This window comes from Pseudorasbora parva, chromosome 6 (assembly GCF_024679245.1).
Source record: "Pseudorasbora parva isolate DD20220531a chromosome 6, ASM2467924v1, whole genome shotgun sequence".
NCBI lineage: Eukaryota > Metazoa > Chordata > Actinopteri > Cypriniformes > Gobionidae > Pseudorasbora > Pseudorasbora parva.
Window position 1 is genome coordinate 2,836,766 of NC_090177.1, and position 23,217 is coordinate 2,859,982.

General features: G+C 41.7%; 1 protein-coding gene across 3 annotated transcripts in view; it reads left to right on the top strand.

Moving 5' to 3' along the window:
• The window catches only part of syde2 (synapse defective 1, Rho GTPase, homolog 2 (C. elegans)), a 78,614-nt gene that overhangs the window by 29,267 nt on the left and 26,130 nt on the right, over nt 1–23,217 (top strand). For all 3 annotated transcript variants that reach the window (XM_067445338.1, XM_067445336.1, XM_067445337.1), the window contains one exon: nt 5,168–6,276. In XM_067445338.1, the coding sequence (XP_067301439.1) occupies nt 5,168–6,276 (1,109 nt within the window). The remainder of the gene's footprint in view (nt 1–5,167; nt 6,277–23,217) is intronic.

Here is a 23,217-nt window from a genome sequence, read left to right on the forward strand (position 1 = left end):
CGGTGATGTAGGACTGCGCGACTGCTCCTCCAAGTCAGTGAAGGACAGTAATCACTTTTAAGTGTACCGATTGAAAGATTTAGTGGACTGTTTACATGAGACGTTATCTAAACCGATCTGGTGTTTACATGTGATGACTTTCAATCGCAATCATTTTGTGACGTGCAGTTTGTCTGCCGCATCAAAATGTCGACGCTGTTTTCTCCAGCAGCTGAATGTGTTTACTGAAGCCATAGCAACTCTTAACGGCCACCAGGACTAATACAGTATTATTTATAGCTATCTGTTGTAAAGTGTAATAATCATCTCAGAAAAAAAATTTCTTCTGTCAGGCGCAGTTAAAGTAAAAACTGCCTGGGGCAATATACGCTGTGTCATTATTCCAACATTATCTTCATAGCTCACGAAATAAAAAGTTTACCCCTCAGAAAAATTAGCTTTCCTCTCTTGTCAACATGAGTGCGGCGCGCTGTCACGTCATGTAAGGACACACACTTATAGTAATCGGTCAGGTCGTTTACATGGTGAAAAATAGACTGTAAAAAAATGAATAACGAGTATGGAAGAGATTCAAGCTGTGCTGCTTTTGCTGGTTATGTATAACGTTAGGTTTACTAAAGAGGAAATTAACAACGACAGAAAAGAGCAGCATATTCAGAAAGCTTGTAAAGCTAGATTTAAAATGACAATGTATATTATTATCAGCTATTACGGACATTGAACATGAGATGGCTGATACGAGCGCGTGCCATCAGACAGAGAGCAAGACTGATATTTACTGAACGCAGAACGAACCTCGCAAAAGACTTTTAAAATGCCGGTTGAAATAAAATGCTCAACCAATCAGCATGTTCAGCGCCCAAGTCCCGCCCTCAAAAGTTCCTGAACTTTGAAAAAGTACTACCTCGCGAGCAGGGCCGTTTGGAGGAGGAAATATTTACGCTGAACTTCATTTAGACCCTGCGGTCGAAACACACCGAGTACCACCCAAAGTTCCTGGGTAAAGTTCCTGCGGTGGAAACGGGGCTTAAGGGTGTGAGTGTGTGTGTAATAGGTGCACCCTTGTGTAAATGATGACAAAATCTTCATATTTGGGTGAACTGTCCCTTTAAGGAGGTGGAGTTGAAGTGTGAACCCGTCCCATCTCCGCCGCATCAGTCTCTCTCTCTCTCTCTCTCTCTCTCTCTCTCTCTCTCTCTCTCTCTCTCTCTCTCTCTTGTTTTATCTTGGCGGGTGAGAACCAGATCAAACGGTGGCTGTTGAAGCCCCTGAACTGCAGAGCCACTGGTGTAGGAAAGCAGATGAACATGTGATCAGAGAGAGAGAGAGAGAGAGAGTGTGTGTGTGTGAGAGAGAGAGAGAGAGAGAGAGAGAGTGTGTGTGTGTGTGAGAGAGAGAGAGAGAGAGAGAGTGTGTGTGTGTGTGTGTAAGAGAGAGAGTGTGTGTGCAATTGTGAGAGTGTGTGTGAGAGAGAGAGAGCGAGAAAGTGTGCATGTGTGTGCGCGTGTGTGTGTGCATGTGCGTGTGTGTGCGCGTGCGGGTGTGTGTGTGTCAGGGATGAAAATTAACTTTTTACCAGCCACTTTTTGGTTTTTAACCGACAATGTGTAACTGCATGTGAAAAATTAATACTACAAGCTCTACAATACTTAAGCTGTTTATTTAATCTCAAGTCTCAAAGAAATACTGACATTCTCTATCTCTCTTATACACACACAAACCATGAACTGATAGACATTTCATTAAATAAGCAGGGGTCTCTGCGCTCTTTTTTACCTGGATGTGGCATTTGGATGATTCGTGGTCTTTTATGGCTTCCAGTTTTAGGTTTTTAGTCCCAACAATGAAACTATTAGTTTTGGCATCTTCTGAAGCGTGTTGACGACACACCGAGCAGAACATTGTCAGCAGGGATACACCGAAATCACAACTCTTGGCCAAAACCGAAACACCAAAATAAATTATGCCAATTATTAGTTCCGCTGCATTTATGGCTATGACTGTAACTTTACTAAAAATCAAGGCACTGCAATTGCATATATTAATATTAAAGTTTCAAATAATAAATAAATTACAAATTATGCAAATATTTATTTAACACATAGCAACAATCCACAGTATAAAATACAATTAATAAACTAAAATGTTTAACTTGACCTCACTCATGTGTACATTAAATAATAATGCACAGGCCTGCAGAAAGGTACAGAAATTTAATAAAGTAATCAAATGTAAAATATCTGCATATTTAAACGTTTAAATTGAAGATTAATCCTTATTAAACTTACAAAAGCAATCAAGAGCATTGAGTGACGTCCTTATCTTTTGTTTGACATTAAACAGAGTAAAGGCTACTGCCCCTTTAAGAGCTAATACAGGGATATGTGTCGTCTTTCTCGACTGTATAACGTTCACTTAAGGCATATTCAGACTATCTCTGTTTGGATACTCAGCAAGATGGACATGTTGACATACTTCTTGTGTGAGTTTGTCCATTTAAGCGCTAGACTTGAAAGATAACTCACTATTTGTGCGCTGTGAGATGAGTGCGCGCTCTCAGATGATGCACAGTGACGGATCTTCTCTCAGCGCGTGCGCGAGTTCGTATTCGCGTCTTGTGGCACTACATCCGGGTAATGACGGCGAAAACGACTGGTCATATTCGGACATACGGCGAAACTGTGGCTGCGTCCGAAATCGCGTACTTCCATACTATATAGTAGGCGAAAAACAGTACGTGAGCAGAGTAGTATGTCCGAATTCATAGAATTCGAAAAACAGTATGCGAAAAGTACCCGGATGGCATACTACTTCCGGCGAGATTATGAAGTGCGCATACGATGGACACTTTACTATCCCATGATCCCGGCCGCACTCGCATGCACTGAACACAGTTTATAAAGAGGGGAAACAGTTTGCTATTTTTATTTACCCGCCACGGTGGCCGGTACGTGAAGCGAGTTAACCCGCCACAACTCAAAATCACCCGCATTTGGCTGGTGGCGGGTGCTAATTTCAATCCCTGGCATGCGTGTGTGCGTGTGTTAGAGGAGGTAGATCTCAGTTGCTTGTACAACTTTAATAGAAGTCTGATGTGTGTGATGCGGAGAGAACTGCAGCTCGGCTCCACAAGCTCTAATGAAGAGAGTGAGGGCAAACTGAGCCGATTTACCCACAGCGCTCTCGGCCAATGGAAGCTCTGCCTAAACGCTCGCTCTGGAATGCTCCGCAGATGTTCCGTGTTTTTGATGTGTGCGGCTGAGCTGGAAAGGGACTTTTTGGGATATATGTAGTTATTATGGCGTGCATGTGTGTGTAGAGCAAAGGGGGAATCCTGTGGACTAAACAGGAGTGAACAGGCTAGAAGGAATTATGGATAATGGGTCAAGTTGGATGTTTACTGGGCTTGTTTTTAGGCACACAACACTGGTATTAGTGCACTGGTACTATCTAAAGTGGGAATATGTGTAGCTGAGCTATTACACCTCGGACCTGGAGGCAATTATTCTGCTTATTCCCATGTGTCTGACATTTTGAACAGGGTACATTCATGACGCCTTTAATTTTTAAAGGCGTCAGGAATTGAGAGAACAACTTTCCCTTGAGCCTTTGATATATAAAAGGTCATCGTGATATAATAATATCCTGTAGGTTTCAGGGCTTAAAAAGTCCTTGTTAGTCAAGAAAAGCTTCTATAGGCACCAGGCCCAGAAAACGAGGCTCTCAAATCAATGACGTATTAGAAGAGGAAACTCCGCCTCTACAGATAAATGTGTACGCCTGCTTCTGTAGCCCTGCCCACCTGCTTATGCAGCCCCGCCCACTTTATTCTGTAGCCCCGCCCACCTGCTTCTGTAGCCCTGCCCACCAGCTTATGCAGCCCCACCCACTTTCTTCTGTAGCCCCACCCACCGGTGTCTATACCCACGCGCACCTGCTTATGTAGCCCCGCCCACCGGTGTCTGTACCCACGCCCACCTGCTTAGGTAGCCCCGCCCACCGATGTCTGTAGCCACACCCACCTGCTTCTGTAGCTCCACCCACTGGTTTCTGTAGCCCCGCCCACCGACTCATGCAGCTAAACGAGTACTAAACACGCTGAAGATAGCAAGATAATAGTCTGTAAACCAGACACAGGTCGAGCTGGATTTGCAGACATATTGAGATTAAAACACAATGCTGTGCTTGTGGATCCGACAGGGATGGTGCAGCACACTTATGTGAGTAAAACATGTTTTTATATGTGATAGTATTGCATTGTTACAGTTCGTATTGATTATGTGTACGAGTCTAACTGAACATACCTCAGCACGCTGTCACAGGCTGGAGAATCCTTTATTTGTTGGTTCATTGCGATTCGGGATCGGACTCGGAAAGCCCAACGTCCCAGGGCTGTGTGTGTGTTTTACAGAACGAAACGTAAGCCCGTCGGCAGGCGGTGAATCTTAAATAGTGAAATAATATTCATTTCTTGATCTGCGTTGTTCACTCTCTTGACTTGATATTTGAAAAACGCGCCCGTGCGTGTGTGTGCGGTTTACGCTTATATCCACCGATCGGACGGCCAAATAATAAAAAAATAAAAAAATCGCGGGTGGATGAGAAATAAATCATTGCGTTTGTTTGATAGTCGTTTAGCGAGCCCTGTGAGAGGATCATTCCGGTGTCGCTTTTAAAACAATCCCTCATGTGAACTGAACTGACAGGGGAGCTGAAGCTCATTAAATATGCAAATCTTATCCAATCCTAGCCATGGGCGTTTACTTCCAAGTCTCCAGTGGCACGCCCATCAAAACCCCATGTAGAAAATAGCCGATACCTTATTAGTTATGATGGTTTTGAATGTAAAAACCACACGAACGTCATTAGTTGACCTCAGACAACAGTATAAAAAAATAAAAAAGCCAGTTCATGAGACCTTTAAGGTCTGCAATAAAACAAGAAATAAAACTTAAATATCCCCAATTTTATTGCATAAATATCCTGCATATTCTATTGCATGTTTTAAGAAAATAAATCAAGGATTTTTGCCCGCAGCAATCACATAAAAAGACGCATTTTTCTAGAAGGACTGGTTAGCAACATATGAAGAACTGACCCCTGGGGGTCGGTTTATTACAACGAAGGGTGCAATATACTAATTAAGCCCTCCTTGTTCTTCCCACAGATCCTTCGGAGCAGTCCACTGGTGGACTTTCTCCCTCTTCTAGCCCGAACCCAGCTAAAAGGAGCACAGCTATCAATTGGTCTTTTCCCGATAAAATCAAGTCACCTCGGACTGTCCGAAAACTTTCTATGAAGATGAAGAAACTGCCTGACCTTAGTCGGAAGCTTAGCGTTAAAGGGAACCCTGCTAGCAATGTGCCCAACAGCCAATCAGAGCTCAGGGCTCACTCGCCGAGAGCCAATGGGATGGCAGAGCTGGGACAGTCCCAACCAAGATTTACGACGGCATTGGCGAGTGGGAATGTGATTTGGCGGTATCATCTGGACAGCAGTGTTTCTACTCAGCATAGCTTTGATAAGAGAAGGAGCAATAGCGGCGGCATTCCCAAATCGGCCAGTAAGGGAGGTTACCTGAGTGACGGAGACTCGCCGGAACTCGTGGCTAAGTCGGGAACGCACGGCAACTCGGAAAGAAAGAACGCTAAAGCGAGGGATCCCAATGGAAATGGTGGAAGTCCGAAGCTTCCTGGCACGGAGCTGGATATCGATGCTTTCCGTCCGTATAGTTTCTCCGAGCAGCCAAAGTGCCTGACGTTTATCTCGGGATTAATGAGTTTGCACTTCTATGGCGCGGAAGATTTGAAGCCACCGCGGGTCGATTCCCGAAATGTCTACTGTGCCATCCAGGTGGATTCTGTCAATAAAGCTCGGACTGCCTTGCTGACCTGTCGCACGGCCTTTCTGGACATGGACCACACGTTTAATATCGATTTGGAGAATGCTCAGCATCTCAAACTCGTCGTGTTTAGTTGGGAATCGACGCCGCGGCGAAATAGGGTGTGCTGCCATGGCACCGTGGTTCTCCCGGCCTTGTTTCGCGTGAGTAAGACGCACCAGCTCGCGGTCCGTCTGGAACCGCGCGGGATGATCTACGTGAAGCTGAGTCTCATGGAGCAGAGGCAGAACTCCCTTGACGGCCCAGAGGGGGAGCACCAAACGCAGGTGTTCGGCGTAGAGGCTCGTCGCGTGGTGGAACGGGAAGCTTCTGGATTGATGGTTCCACTGCTCATCGAGAAATGCATCTCTGAGATCGAGAGGAGGGGTTGCCAGGTGAGTGGAGCAGATCTCTATGGCTCTTTAACCAGCATAATATCCAATTTAAAGGGGTGATGAATTGAGAGAACAACTTTCCCTTGAGCCTTTGATATATAAAAGGTCATTGTGATATAATAATATCCTGTAGGTTTCAGAGCTGAAAACTATCTTGTTAGTCAAAGAAAAGCTTTTATAGACACCAGACCCAGAAAACGAGGCTCTCAAATCAATGACGTATTAGAAGAGGAAACTCCGCCTATACAGATAAATGTGTACGCCTGCTTCTATCCACAACTTTCCCGAACTCTGACCTTTCCCATGATCGGTATGGCAACGTAGAACACGCCGGTAACGAACTTCCGGTTTACATTAGTCTGTACTGATATCAGCTAAACGCTTGGTTGTATTATGAGGATTCAGGAGTAGACTTTTACAACAACGCTTCAGGCAAAATGATCACATGTCCCAGATGGTCGCATGGATCTGACTATCTTACAAGAACTTACTAATATCTGTAGCACTAAGCGATTCACCCGAGTTATGCGGTGCACACATTTTGCCACTGTGTAGGCTTAGCTGTTCCTATGATCCACGCGAGAGTTACCTTCCGTCCATGCGCCTGTAAATCGATTTTATTTTATTATAAATAAAGGTTTATTTGTTTCTAGTTATTTATTTTGTTAGATATTTCCACTTTGCGGGAGTCCCACAAAATAATTTATTTTCCCGCGACACGCACACAATAATATCTTGCCTCCCGCATCCGCATTAACCCATCAAATATCCCGTGCCGCACTCGGTTGTGCTGGGTCCCGCGGGAGTGCAGGTCTCTATTTAACGTTAGGTACGGTGTTCATTTTAGGACATCCTCAAACCAGTCATACGATGAAAAGGCATCATGCCTCAGACTAAACGTCTTCAGTTATGAAACAAAACGGCATCGTGCCTCAGATTGAAAGACATCAGGTCTCAGGAAAAACAACGTCAGGTGTCAAGTCTCGTACTAATTAGGCATCGGACGAAATGGACTCAGACTAAAAGGCATCAGACGAAACGGACTCAGACTAAAAGGCATCGGACGAAACGGACTCAGACTAAAAGGCATCGGACGAAACGGACTCAGACTAAAAGGCATCAGACGAAACGGACTCAGACTAAAAGGCATCAGACGAAACGGACTCAGACTAAAAGGCATCGGACGAAACGGACTCAGACTAAAAGGCATCAGACGAAACGGACTCAGACTAAAAGGCATCGGACGAAACGGACTCAGACTAAAAGGCATCGGACGAAACGGACTCAGACTAAAAGGCATCAGACGAAACGGACTCAGACTAAAAGGCATCGGACGAAACGGACTCAGACTAAAAGGCATCGGACGAAACGGACTCAGACTAAAAGGCATCGGACGAAACGGACTCAGACTAAAAGGCATTGGATGAAACGGACTCAAGACTAAAAGGCATCAGACGAAACGGACTCAGACTAAAAGGCATCAGACAAATGAATGTATATCATATATATTCAGACGAATAAAAATATATCAGCTGTACGGCTTACCTCCTCATCACCCTTATTCTGTACCACCTGTGTTCTGATCTGAAACGCGTGCATGTGACGTCAGATAGGGCGGGGGAATGAACCTCCACACTCCACCTGAGTGCACGTTTCGTCTGATGCCTTTTAGTCTTGAGTCCGTTTCGTCTGATGCCTTTTAGTCTGAGTGCACGTTTCGTCTGATGCCTTTTAGTCTGAGTCCGTTTCGTCTGATGCCTTTTAGTCTGAGTCCGTTTCGTCTGATGCCTTTTAGTCTGAGTCCATTTCATCCGATGCCTTTTAGTCTGAGTCCGTTTCATCCGATGCCTTTTAGTCTGAGTCCGTTTCGTCCGATGCCTTTTAGTCTGAGTCCGTTTCGTCTGATGCCTTTTAGTCTGAGTCCGTTTCATCCGATGCCTTTTAGTCTGAGTCCGTTTCATCCGATGCCTTTTAGTCTGAGTCTGTTTCGTCTAATGCCTTTTAGTCTGAGTCCGTTTCATCCGATGCCTTTTAGTCTGAGTCCGTTTCGTCTGATGCCTTTTAGTCTGAGTCCGTTTCGTCTGATGCCTTTTAGTCTGAGTCCGTTTCGTCTGATGCCTTTTAGTCTGAGTCCGTTTCGTCTGATGCCTTTTAGTCTGAGTCTGTTTCGTCTGATGCCTTTTAGTCTGAGTCCGTTTCGTCTGATGCCTTTTAGTCTGAGTCCGTTTCGTCCGATGCCTTGTAGTCTGAGTCCGTTTCGTCTGATGCCTTTTAGTCTGAGTCCGTTTCGTCCGATGCCTTTTAGTCTGAGTCCGTTTCGTCTGATGCCTTTTAGTCTGAGTCCGTTTCATCTGATGCCTTTTAGTCCGAGTCCGTTTCGTCCGATGCCTTTAAGTCTGAGTCCGTTTCGTCTGATGCCTTTTAGTCTGAGTCCGTTTCGTCCGATGCCTTTTAGTCTGAGTCCGTTTCGTCTGATGCCTTTTAGTCTGAGTCCGTTTCGTCTGATGCCTTTTAGTCCGAGTCCGTTTCATCCGATGCCTTTTAGTCTGAGTCCGTTTCGTCCGATGCCTTTTAGTCTGAGTCCGTTTCGTCTGATGCCTTTTAGTCTGAGTCCGTTTCATCCGATGCCTTTTAGTCTGAGTCCGTTTCATCCGATGCCTTTTAGTCTGAGTCCGTTTCGTCCGATGCCTTTTAGTCTGAGTCCGTTTCGTCTGATGCCTTTTAGTCTGAGTCCGTTTCATCCGATGCCTTTTAGTCTGAGTCCGTTTCATCCGATGCCTTTTAGTCTGAGTCTGTTTCGTCTGATGCCTTTTAGTCTGAGTCCGTTTCATCCGATGCCTTTTAGTCTGAGTCCGTTTCGTCTGATGCCTTTTAGTCTGAGTCCGTTTCGTCTGATGCCTTTTAGTCTGAGTCCGTTTCGTCTGATGCCTTTTAGTCTGAGTCCGTTTCGTCCGATGCCTTTTAGTCTGAGTCTGTTTCGTCTAATGCCTTTTAGTCTGAGTCCGTTTCATCCGATGCCTTTTAGTCTGAGTCCGTTTCGTCTGATGCCTTTTAGTCTGAGTCCGTTTCGTCTGATGCCTTTTAGTCTGAGTCCGTTTCGTCTGATGCCTTTTAGTCTGAGTCCGTTTCGTCTGATGCCTTTTAGTCTGAGTCCGTTTCGTCTGATGCCTTTTAGTCTGAGTCCATTTCATCCGATGCCTTTTAGTCTGAGTCCGTTTCATCCGATGCCTTTTAGTCTGAGTCCGTTTCGTCCGATGCCTTTTAGTCTGAGTCCGTTTCGTCTGATGCCTTTTAGTCTGAGTCCGTTTCATCCGATGCCTTTTAGTCTGAGTCCGTTTCATCCGATGCCTTTTAGTCTGAGTCTGTTTCGTCTAATGCCTTTTAGTCTGAGTCCGTTTCATCCGATGCCTTTTAGTCTGAGTCCGTTTCGTCTGATGCCTTTTAGTCTGAGTCCGTTTCGTCTGATGCCTTTTAGTCTGAGTCCGTTTCGTCTGATGCCTTTTAGTCTGAGTCCGTTTCGTCTGATGCCTTTTAGTCTGAGTCCGTTTCGTCTGATGCCTTTTAGTCTGAGTCCGTTTCGTCCGATGCCTTTTAGTCTGAGTCCGTTTCGTCTGATGCCTTTTAGTCTGAGTCCGTTTCGTCTGATGCCTTTTAGTCTGAGTCCGTTTCGTCTGATGCCTTTTAGTCTGAGTCCGTTTCGTCCGATGCCTTTTAGTCTGAGTCCGTTTCGTCTGATGCCTTTTAGTCTGAGTCCGTTTCGTCTGATGCCTTTTAGTCTGGGTCCGTTTCGTCCGATGCCTTTTAGTCTGAGTCCGTTTCATCTGATGCCTTTTAGTCCGAGTCCGTTTCGTCTGACGCCTTTTAGTCTGAGTCCGTTTCGTCCGATGCCTTTTAGTCCGAGTCCGTTTCGTCTGATGCCTTTTAGTCTGAGTCCGTTTCGTCTGATGCCTTTTAGTCCGAGTCTGTTTCGTCTGATGCCTTTTAGTCTGAGTCCATTTCGTCTGATGCCTTTTAGTCTGAGTCCGTTTCGTCCGATGCCTAATTAGTACGAGACTTGACACGGAATGAGAGGATCATTCCTGTGCCGCTTTTAAAACAATCCCTCATGTGAACTGAACTGACAGGGGAGTTGAAGCTCATTAAATATGCAAATCTTACCCAATCCTAGCCGTGGGTGTTTACTTCCAAGTCTCCAGTGACACGCCCATCAAAACCCAGTGTAGAAAATAGGCTATTACTGATTAGTAATGATGTTTTTGAATGTAAAAACCACACAAACGTCATTAGTAGACCTCAGACAACAGTATAAAAAAATAAAAAAGCCAGTTCATGAGACCTTTAAAGGGTGAAATGTGTGATTGTTTTGATGCCAAATTACTTAGTACAAAGTTCTCCTATTCCAGTTTAATCTGAGAGTATAAGTAAGCCATTGATTTATTGAATTTCTGAGCAGTGTCACACTGTGGCACCTTCAAGAGTCCTAGAAGAGTTTGGAGCGGGACTACCAGTGCATTTTTTTTGTCTATTGTTCTGATTGGTTATTGTGGCATTTTGGGTGGTAACTGAGGTCTGATTGGTTAGAAAGCTTCTTCCAGACCAGAGAAATAAAGTGAACCTGAAGAGCGAAATGAAATCACTGTGATCATGAAATACAGAGCTAGATGAGCAGCGCTAATCTGACATAATCACAGCGTTATAATGAGAACACGATTGAGAGTGAATGTTTTATTCTCTGTGCTTCAGTTCCCCGTGTGTGTCAGCTGTTAAAGGAAGTCCGCAATCAGAGTTACTTCAGAGCGCGGCCAAATTCATGTCTCGTCCTTTTCTGCAGATCAATCAATCAAGTCATCTTTATTTATATCGCGCTTGTACAATGCCGATTGTTTCAAAGCAGCTTCACAGTGTCAAACAGGACGATATTGCAACAGAATTAGATTTGACTGATTTGGTTTTAGAAACGTACTCTGCAATAAATCAGAATTAAGTTGCCCAAGTCGCATACTATTATAAGTTAGTACACTCTAAAAGCAGTTTAGTTGTTTTAACCCAGCGATTGAGTTGTTGTAACCCAGCATGCGGTTGGGTTGTTTTAACCCAGCGATTGAGTTGTTTTTAACCCAGTGATTGAGTTGTTTTTAACCCAGTGATTGAGTTGTTTTAACCCAGTGATTGAGTTGTTTTAACCCAGTGATTGAGTTGTTTTAATCGCTGGGTTAAAAACAACTCAATCACTGGGTTAAAACAACTCAATCACTGGGTTAAAACAACTCAATCACTGGGTTAAAAACAACTCAAATCACTGGGTTAAAAACAACTCAATCACTGGGTTGAGTTGTTTTAACCCAGCATGCGGTTTGGTTGTTTTAACCCAGCGATTGAGTTGTTTTTAACCCAGTGATTGAGTTGTTTTTAACCCAGTGATTGCGTTGTTTTAACCCAGCATACGGTTGGGTTGTTTTAAACCAGTTATTGGGTTGTTTTAACCCAGCATGCGGTTGGGTTGTTTTAAAACAGTTATTGGGTTGTTTTAACCCAGCATGCGGTTGCGTTGTTTTAACCCAGGTATTGGGTTGTTTTAACCCAGTGATTGGGTTGTTTCAACACATGTGGTTGGGTTGTTTTAACCCAAAATGCGGTTGGGTTGTTTTAACCCAGCATGCGGTTGGGGTGTTTTAACCCAGCATGCATTTGGTTTGTTTTAACCCAGCGGTTGGGTTGTTTTAACCCAGAATTTGTTTTTTTTAAATCCAGATGTTGAGTTGTTTTAACCCAGCATGCGGTTGGGGTGTTTGAACCCAGCATGCATTTGGTTTGTTTTAACCTATCGGTTGGGTTGTTTTAATCCAGAATTTGGGTTGTTTTAATCCAGCGGTTAGGTTGTTTTAACCCAGCATGCAGTTGGGTTGTTTTAACTCAGCATGCATTTGGTTTGTTTTAACCCAGCGGTTGGGTTGTTTTAATCCAGCGGTTAGGTTGTTTTAAATTGCGCACTTTGCCTTGAGGAGCGTCTTGTCGTCATTTGTTAGGCTTCGGTTGAAGTGAGCTCGCCAAAGTCCTTGTCCATGGACATCACACACTCGCACAAACAAGCTTAGCAAGGCCTCTTCATGGTTTGTGTGCACAGGCGTATTGCCAAAGTTCTAGCCATTTATCTCCGTTATATACACGCGCACACACACACACACACACAAACACACACATACACAATCTGTCTCTGTTACAGTGTCACCCAGAGTTTAATGCTGTTCTCGTCCATTCATCCCCCAAGTGTGTCTGCTGTCAACCCTCAAAACAACTCTTGTCTGCTGTTCTCAGATCAGATGTACCCAGATTAACCCCAACACACACGCTTGGAGAATCTGATTCTGGACCAGCTGAGTTTCACCCCCTTAGGAAAGGCTTTAAAGTTGCTGTTTTTACCTCAGCTGACCCTGAGGGGTTATTAGCTTCCGATTGCTAAAGCCCATAAGTCTGATATATAAACAGTATATCCGCATATCCAGTTTAGCATGTTATTCTTGTGATCTTTTCAAGTTGCACTTGTTGTGCTGTGGATTTTTTTGGAGATAATGCAACCTAGTAAGGTCATGTGACAACTGTTACAAGTCACATACTATTTTAAGTTAATACACTCTAAAAACTGCTGAGTTAAAAGCAACCCAAGTTGGGTTGAATATGGACAAACCCAGCATTTGGGTTGTTTTAACTCAGTGAATGGAATGTTTTAACCCAGCATTTAACCCAGCGGTTGGGTCGCTTTAACCTAGCATTTGGGTTGTTTTAACTCAGCGAATGGGTTGTTTTAACTCAGTGAAAGGAATGTTTTAACCCAGCATTTGGGTTGTTTTAACTCAGCGAATGGGTTGTTTTAACCCAGCATTTTGGTTGTTTTAACTCAGCGAATGGGTTGTTTTAACCCAGCATTTGGGTTGTTTTAACTCAGCGAATGGGTTGTTTTAACTCAGCATTTGGGTTGTTTTATCTCAGCGAATGGAATGTTTTAACTCAGCGAATGGGTTGTTTTAACCCAGCATTTGGGTTGTTTTATCTCAGCTAATGAAATGTTTTAACCCAGTATTTGGGTTGTTTTAACTTAATGAATGGCTTGTTTTAACCCAGCATTTGGGTTGTTTTATCTCAGCGAATGAAATGTTTTAATCCAGCATTTGGGTTGTTTTAACTCAGCGAATGGGTTGTTTTAACCCAGCGAATGGGTTGTTTTAACCAAGCCTTTGGGTTGCTTTAACCCAGCATTTGGATTGTTTTAACTCAGCGAATGGGTTGTTTTAACCCAGCATTTGGGTTGTTTAAACTCAGCGAATGAAATGTTTTAACCCAGCATTTGGGTTGTTTTAACCCAGTGGTTGTTGGGTTGTTTTAACCCGGCGAATGGGTGGTTTTATCCCAGGATTTAGGTTGTTTTAACTCAGCGAATGAAATGTTTTAACCCAGCATTTGGGTTGTTTTAACCCAACGGTTGTTGTTTTTAACCCAGTGATTGAGTTGTTTTAACCCAGCATGCGGTTGCATTGTTTTAACCCAGGTATTGGGTTGTTTTAACCCAGTGATTGGGTTGTTTCAACACAAATGTGGTTGGGTTGTTTTAACTCAACTTAAATTTAAAATCATGTGAATAATATACAATTTCATATTTATATCACACTACAAACTCACCAAAAATAGACAATTCATATATCAAAAGAAAGCTCTCACCCTCAAGAATATAACTATTCTTGAATATAACTATACCGATCCAACACTTTACAGTAACGTTATATCAAAAGAATCACGAAGATGGAAATGACTCTTGAACAAGCAAACACACGAGTCATATTCCTGCTCAGACCTCTTCCTTCCTTGTGGAGCTACTAGCCTCAAACGCTATACCAGTTCGTTCCTTAGGTTGTTTTCTTCAAAATGAGACTATTTTCACATGTCTGTGAGCAAGCATGGCCAAACGACACTGTAATATGTCACCGATGTCCAGATCAAAATATGTGATGCAGACAAATACTCTTGTTATCCTTAGTTTTGATCGTCTTTATTAGCCGCGATTGTTGGTGACGTCATCACGTATTGTGTCATACGTCAAAAAAGCTACATCGATCGTGCTTCTAGACCAATCGCGGCGCGAGATCTCCCTTTACAAAGTTGAGGAGGCGGAGCCTTCTTTTCGGTTTTCGTTTAATTATATAAAGCCTTAAAGTCGGCATGAAAGGGAAGTGGAGATCGTCTTTTTCTCCTTATTGTGACGTATATCTGAGTGAAACGGCCTCTGAAATTAGAAAAAAATGTAGGGCGGGGCTTAATTTCGTCCTTTGGGAATTGATTGGCTCGTTTAAAGTTGGGCGTCGCTAACAAAATGGAGGCCGATTTGAATGCCCTCAGCTGAGAAGCGGCGCAGAAACGAGATGGAGGGCCATAGCACATGACCGAGAGAGAAGTCGTTTGATGAAGTATTTGATTAAAGATTATAAGGGTAAATATATATTTTTTTAAATGAATGAAGTGCACAGATAAATCATTTATAGTAAACACTGCAATATTACATATAAAAATACGAATTGTAAAATTTGATTTCATGCCGTCTTTAAAGTTCTGCATAATTAAGGGCGTGGCCACTTTGAGGGGCAGGTGGATTGCCGTTTGTCTGCTGTCTGTTAGTCGTCATGTCAGCTAGGCTCCGCCCACATCCCGCCTCTTTGCCAGTTATCCGGGCGTGATGCGTGTCCAAGATGGCGACCGCCTCGACTTTACTTAACACTTCAAACTGCTCTTCAAAATCCTCTGGGGACATAGACTAAACTAGGGATGTGCTGTATAACGGTAAATATTTTACTTCAATCCGTACGATATCCGTACGACATTTCAGTATATGCTGCTGTTCCAAAGTTAACCGCTAGATGGTAGTGTTCTTCCCAAACTGAGCCCGAAACAACCGGCAAATGTGACAACAAAATGGGTCCGTGTACCTTCGGATAATTAGTTTTTTCCTTTTTGTCTTCTGAACGGAAAAACGAAGAAAGCATTCATTTATCACATATTCGACCCTCCCTATGAGAATAAATAAACAAATCTCGAGTCGTTTTTTTAATAGTTTTATTTTTGTTTTAATCACACTTTGTTATAAGCCGCCAAATGGAAAAACAATAAAACCAAAATAGATAAACAGCTTGAATATTCGATCTCAACATGGGCGGGAACAAAACGCCCCTTTCCGCTGATTGGTCAATCAAAGATCAAGCCGCGGCTTCAGTTCTTAGCTCCGCGCATCGCGCAACAGAATAGTAGCTATCTATCAGATACATTTAGATTATTAACAGAGTTTATTGCAACAAGATTTAATCTCGTTCTCATCAAACAGCCAGACTAATAAATGGCTCGACACAACCCTTACCAGGGCAGAGCCTGCAGAACTTTCACATTCGTGTGCAGAGAAATACAAATATAATAAATATTAATTTACGTGGCGTCTGCTCTCATAACTACTCCTAGCTATGCATTTGGCACACCGCCTGTTTTATTTAGCTGACCAACTCTATGCGCGACTCACTGAACAGAGCAGAGAGAATGCTGTAGTGAAGTGATCAGCAGTCCTGACTGTTGTTTTGAGCAATACACAGTTTTATTTTCATTAACACTATGAACACTCAAAACAATGTTTTATTTTTTCTGCCAGCTAAATTTCTAAAGCAAACCCACAGATGATTGTGTGATTCGCAACATACCGCGCACACAGTAACCAAGTTAATTTGTGAATGAATCCGAGTCTTTGAACAAATCGGTTAGTGATTCACTAGCCATACAGCCTTTGTATTATTGAACGAATCAGCGGTTCGAGCGAATCGATTGAATAAAATGACTCATTCATTAACACAGTGACTTGCTGCCACCTACTGGCAATATTTAATATTCGTTTCATCTTGTTATTCTGTCATATTTCTGTATTCAAAGCATTTTGTATAAAACATATAACTAATGTCATTGCCTTAGGCTATATATTTGCTCTGCTGTGTGAATGTATTTCTGGACCTCTCTCAGCATTAAATTGTGTAAATGCATCTAAAAGCAGCTTCAGATGCTGCATTGCCACCTCTGCAGCGCAGGATCCCTTGGGCTGAAACAAGTGTCAAACTCTAATTGTATTGAATAAATGTAAGATTTAAAATTAAAAGATGGCATGCCTATATTTAATAAGATATAGCTATTTTAAAAAGGTAGCCTTGTTTGACTAATTAAAATAGGACGCTATAGAAGGCAATAAATATATATTCATCTCTGGCTTTATTTTTCAATGTGTTCATTCATAGTTTCTTAAACATGTAAATGAACGGCAAGAGCGGATTAAACATTTCTGTTTCTGTTCTGGTTTCAGTTAAAAAGATGTAATTTAAGCGTCACGTGTTAATGATTTTTACAACGAAAGTTATTCAATCAAGAACTTTAATAGCTCGATAAACTTTATCTTAGAGCTGTTGGTAAAGCCAAAACAAACTATGTCTATTAATTTTCATATTATCACTGTAAAGCTGCTTTGAAATAATCTGTATTGTAAGAAGCGCTTACAATACAGAAAGATGACTTTTTTGTGTTCATCATAAAATTGTGAATAAATCCAATAAATTATATGCAATATCCCACCACTGTGTTAAAATTGAGTGTTGGTCTGTAAAATTAAATTATTTTTTATTAATTTACTCCAATGTATGTGGGTTGGGCGCTCTTTTAAATTCAGACATGCCTAATTCTCTAAAAAAAAGTGACGTAAGATATATTTTCTTGTTTCCTAAAAATAAAATCAAAATGAAGTGAGTTTCTGCTTAAAACAGGCAAAATGATCTGCCAATGGGGTGAGAAAAATAATATTATTTCTGATTGAAATCTTGTTTCTCGTTTCTGACTGAAATAAGATTATTTTTCTCACCCCATTGGCAGATCATTTTGCCTGTTTTAAGTAAAAACTCACTTCATTTTTATATTTTTCCCCCAGAAAACAAGCAAAAATATCTAGTAAATGCATCTTGATTTAAGAATTGTTCGATATTTGGACTGGAAACAAGACAAAATACTAAATGAGAAGAGCATTTTTGCAGTGCATATGAAGGTCACGTACGCTAAAGGAATGTTTCCTATGAACTGTGGCCGCGGGAAAACATCCTGTGTGTGTGTGTGTGTGTGTGTGTGTGGGGGGGGGGGGGGGGGGGATGATTATATGTGTGCCGGGAGCGTTTTCCTCAGCCCTTCTGCCTGTTTTAAAGGAACCGTTCTCGTCCTCATGTTAATTTACGCTCTTGTAGGCAGGATGTGTCTTTTACAGTACGGTTATTTATATCATTACACTGAACGCATAACTCCTCTTTCAAAGATCACTCAAAAAAAATAAACTGTTGAATGAACTTAATTAAATTAGTGAAAACTTTTCCAACAAAATGGAATTGGTTTGAAATAATTTGTTGTAATCGTGTTGTATGAATCTAAAATCATTTAGTCAAAATTACAAAAAAAATCATGTCATGCCAACTAAATAAAGGAGGATAAAAAGTGCTAGAACTGATGACCATATTTAGTCTATGGGAACTGTCACATAAATGTGTTTTCTTTATGTCTATTAAAACTATTAGTCAGCATCACTTGCTAATTGTACAATACAATACAATACAATATTTATTTATAAAGCACATTTAAAAACAACCAAGGCTGACCAAAGTGCTGTACATAGGAGAGAATAAAATGCAGAGCAGTACAGGACAAAAGAAACAACTGAAAAAATAAAACAAAGAAAATAAATAAAAAGCAGTAATCATATCAGAGGCAAGGAGCATCAAAAGCAAGAGAAAACAAAAAAGTCTTTAAAGGGTCATGAAACCCTACAGCTAAATTTTTGAGATTTTAACAGAGGTATGTGTGTTGAACATCATTGAACATAATTTTAGCATCTGTTAGACTTAATTAAAAGGGGAATCTGGTCAATTTTTATGTTTTTCACCCTATTTTCGTCTTCCGGGTTTAGAAACTACATTGCGTTCACGTCACAGCTTGTGACGTACCATCGCTCTAATAGTGCTACGTGACGCATCGGTGTCTCATTATTATTAATGAGAAGACACTGTCTCTTAATTATTCATGACAGCACGTAGTTCTTTCAAATGACAGAAGTGACAGTTCACGGAGTAGATGAGAGGAGTTTATGATCATGGGTCGTAAGTGTTTGTTTCCCTGGTGTAAAGGTTCAGGTGTGTTGCATGGCTTTCCCCGCGATGCTGCCAGGGCTAGTCTCTGGCTGCGGGCGGTTGGTTGGCCATCAACTAGCGATAGCTTACCTCAAAGCTGTGTTTGTGTGTAACAAGCATTTCCTCCACAATCACGGCATGAGCTAACGGTTTGAATTGATATGAGGACCTGCACCGCTATCTGAAGTATCTTCCCCTGGGGTTTCACGAGGAGAAAAGTCCTCCACCTCAGCAGAGCCCTCTGTACTGCTATCACTGTAGACTTCACTGTCGCTGTCCATCTTTATTATGGGTGTTCAATCTGGGTAAGTTAAGTTAGATCTCGGCTATATGTAGGCTACGGAACGGTTGTTTTTTTTACGCGGTTTTTTTTACATTTATTTTTAAATATGCAATTATACTGTGTATACAAACATAATTATATATTTATAATGACAATAATAATTGTGTGTGTATTTCTATATTTTAAACAATTCCGATAAATCTAATATATGTATCCATTCGGTTACTTTTAAAGGTCAAACAGACGGTTGTCAGTGTATTTTATTGGACTTTAATTTTGCCAGCTTTAAAAATCCTGCATTTTGTTACGTTTAACCCCATATTTTTGTTGAGATTTGGCATGGGGCACGTTGCACTGCACTGACAGATGACAGTTGCTCACCCCCCTCTTTCTCCCCCTGCCTCGCTCTGACACACCCACCCCCTCCCCTCTTCTCACCGGCATCCACGCCCATTTAAGTAGCATTTTTCAAAAAGATTACGAGGTGGATTTGAGCTGAAAGAGGGGGTTTCATGACCCTTTAAAGAAGATTTAAAGATGGAAACTGAAGGAGACAGTCTGATATAGAGAGGCAGACTGTTCCAAAGTTTTGGGCCTGCAGTCGCAAAAGCACGGTCACCTCGTTTTTTAAGCCTGGATCTACAGGGTATCCGCGTGGTCTTGAAAAGTCTTAAAAGGTGATAAATCAATTTTGGGAAAATTAAGACCCTTATAAAGTATTAAAAAGTCTTATCACGGCTTTATAAAGTCTTACATTTTAAAAGTATTTTGTTCAAGCTTTGTCAAAAGAGTTTGACTCCAAAAAGTATTTATGAATATATTTATTTTCATCCCCATAAGTATTAAAAAACAACGGGGTGCTCAGTCTGAGATCGGCTCGGAGCGCCGCGCGGCAGGGATGGACATTAGCAGCGCCACCAGCCAGACGCGGCTGATTTTGAGTTGTGGCGGTAAACTCGCTTCACCTACCGAGCTGTTTCACCTCTTTGTAAACGTTGTTCAATGCATGCAAGTGCTGCTATATGTGCGCATATGACCAGTCGTTTTCTCCGTCATCACTCGCGTGAAGACGCGCTGTGAGACTCGCGCGCGCTGAGAGAAGATCTGACGCTGTGCATCATCCGAGAGCGCGCGCGAGTCTCACAGCGCACAAATATTGAGTTCTCTTTCAAGTCTAGCGCTTAAACGGACAAACTCACACAAGAAGTATGTCAACATGTCCATCTTGATGAGTATCATAGCTGACATAGCCTGAATATGCCTTAAGTGAACTGTATAGTATGCACAGTCGAGAAAGATGACGCATATCCCTGCCTCAGGTCTTAAAGGCGCAGTAGCCTTCACTGCTGCCTGAGTGATGTCCTTATATTTAGTTTGACATTAAACAATGCTCTTGATTGAATAGCTTTTGTAAGTTTAATAAGGATTAATCTTTCATTTAAACAGTTAAATATGCAGTTATTTTACATTTGATTACTTTATTCAATTTCTGCACCTTTCTGCAGGCCAGTAGGCCTGTACATTATTATTTAAGTGAGGTCGAGTTAAACATTCTAGTTTGAATTTTATTTTTCGGTTTTCGGCTTTGGCTCCTTCTTTTTTTGTTTCGGCCAAGAATTGTGATTTCGGTGCGTCCCTACTGACAATGTTCTGCTCGGTATGTTGTCAACACGCTTCAAAGATGCCAGAACGAATAGTTTCATTGTTGGGACTAAAAAACATCAAACTGGAAGCCATAAAAGACCACAAATCATCGTGAAAATGTCAGTATTTCATTGAGACTTGAGATTAAATAAACTGCCCAAGTATTGTAGAGCTTGTAGTATTAATTTGTTAAAAACAAAAAAGTGGCTGGTAAAAACATTGAGTGGTAGACTTTGAAAAAAGTTAATTTCCATCCCTGGCGCGCGCCGTCTACGGGTGACGTCATGTGTTTTGCGAAATGCGCAGTTAGGTAATGTGTCGCCCTCCATACGTTGTAAAACATACTATTAATAATATAAACAGATATACAGATAATATAAACAATACAAAATTGGCCTACGATAGAGATTTTAAGTCTACATTCGACTACAACTGTTTATTAAAGGTTTGTTGCCGATTAGAACTTGAAGTGCGATGAGGTCTTAAAATATTTTGAGAAGGTCTTTAAAAAGTCTTAAAAAGGTATTGAAATTAACTTCAGGATTCCTGCATATACCCTGATCTAGGTACGATGAGAAGACAGTGATCGCTGGATCTCAAAGTACGAGAAGGAGTGTGTGGACAGAGCAGATCAGTCAGGTATTGAGGGGCCAAATTGTTAAGAGCTTTATACACAAAAAGTAAAATTTTAAAATCAATTCTGAATTTAACAGGTAGCCAATGAAGTTTGATTAAAATAGGGGTGATCGACTCATACTTCCGTGTCCCAGTGAGGAGTCTAGCTGCTGCATTTTGCACTCATTGTAGGCGAGAGAGAGAAGACTTAGATAGACCAATGTAAAGTGAATTACAGTAGTCTAGTCGTGATGTTACGAATGCGTGAGTCACTATTTGAAGATTGCTCTTAGTTAAAAACGGTTTCACTTTAGAGATTTGGCGGAGCTGAAAAAAGCATGACTTTACAACAGCACCGATCTGCTTCTCAAATTTTAAGTTGTGGTCAAACAGAAAGCCCAGATTTCTTGCGCATTTGGTTTCATACGGTGCGAGAGAACCACGCTCAGCATCAAACACACAGTTATCCTTAGGCCCAAAGATAATTATTTCGGTTTTATTTTCGTTTAGGTTTAGAAAGGATCACTTAAACAGGCAAACAAGGGTTGTAGACCATTTTTATCATTATGTTTTAAAGGAAAATAAATCTGAGTATCGTCAGCATACAAATGGAAGGATACATCATATTTATTAAAGATGGAAGCCAGCGGTAACAGATACAGAATAAACAATATGGGGCCGAGGATTGATCCCTGTGGGACTCCGCAGTTCAGAGGTACACTAGTGGAGGATTGATGACCAATACGGACACTAAAACATCTATTGTTCAGATAAGAGCGGAACCACTGCAAGACAACGCCTCGAAAACCCAAAGATGTCTCCAGACGTCGCAACAGGACCTCATGGTCAACTAAGTCAAATGCAGAACTCAAATCTAGTAAGACTAAGGCCATTGATTTCCCAGAGTCAGTTTCAGTGAAAATATCACTTGACACTCTTAAAAGAGCAGATTCAGTACTGTGTAGAGCTTTAAAACCAGATTGAAATGTTTCATGGAGAGAATTTGCGGATAAGTATGATTGTAGTTGAATCAGTACAACTCTCTCCAGGATCTTTGAAATAAAAGGTAGATTAGAAATAGGACGATAGTTAGAAAGAGTGGAATTGTAACATGCAAGTGATGAAGTAAAGCATTTCTCGTCAGTGGCTTTAGTTACAGATCATTAAAAACAGCACAGAATAACCACAAGCTCTACACTTCACCATAATGGCAACCTAAAAAAAAATCAACACAACTTAACACAACTTTTAAATGTCAAATATCGAACGTTAACAGGTCTTTCCCTTCACTAAAAACACATTTGCTACGTCCCAATTCGCCTACTTATACTACGTCCTAAAAGTATGGACTCTGTTTGTGAAGAAAAGGTATATACTTTTGAGTGTGTAGCAGAAGAGTATGCAAGCTTCGGGAGTACTTCGCCATCTTTAACGGACTCTGCCGCTTAGTTACGAGCATCCCGTCATCGTTTATCTGCCCTGTCAATCATCGTCAGATTCGTCACAGTTCAAATCCTCCACATTGAGTTTAATCTCCGGCCGTATCGGAGAGAAATGCAGCCGCTCGTTGATCTGCCATTTGTGGGTCTTTAATGCACAGACTCTCCTCGTGTGTTTGCAGTTTAAATATAATGATGCGTTTAAAAGTTAACGTCCAAACGTGTCATTACAAAAGTTCTCAATGCTGCTGCAGGTGAAATATAATGTGGACAACACTGAATAAATATATTTTCTTTTGTATACGAACACTCTCTGCGTTTAAAACACCGACGAGCTCTTCTGGCACTGCAGGGTTGTGTTATTGAAAAAACAAGCTCTAGGAGTCGCACTATAACTACACACACGCTGCGGCATTAGTTTCGGCTTTTGTTCACACAGCGCTCGTCCCGGGTCGAATCCCGCAATATTACTAGGTCCCCGACCCGGGTCGAATTCGGTAACCAATCCCGGGACGTGGGTGCTTTCACACAGAAGGCGACCCGGCAATGCTCCGGGAATATTGCGGGTCTGACGTGCAGTGTGAAAGGGGCTTTAGTGATATCTTCATGATTTATCACATTTTTTATGTGGTTCAGATACAATAATATTTTGAGTTTCTATTTATTAAACAAATTGCCTTCATTGTATCAACTCAAATTTTTAATTTCAATTAACTTAAAATTTTAAGGC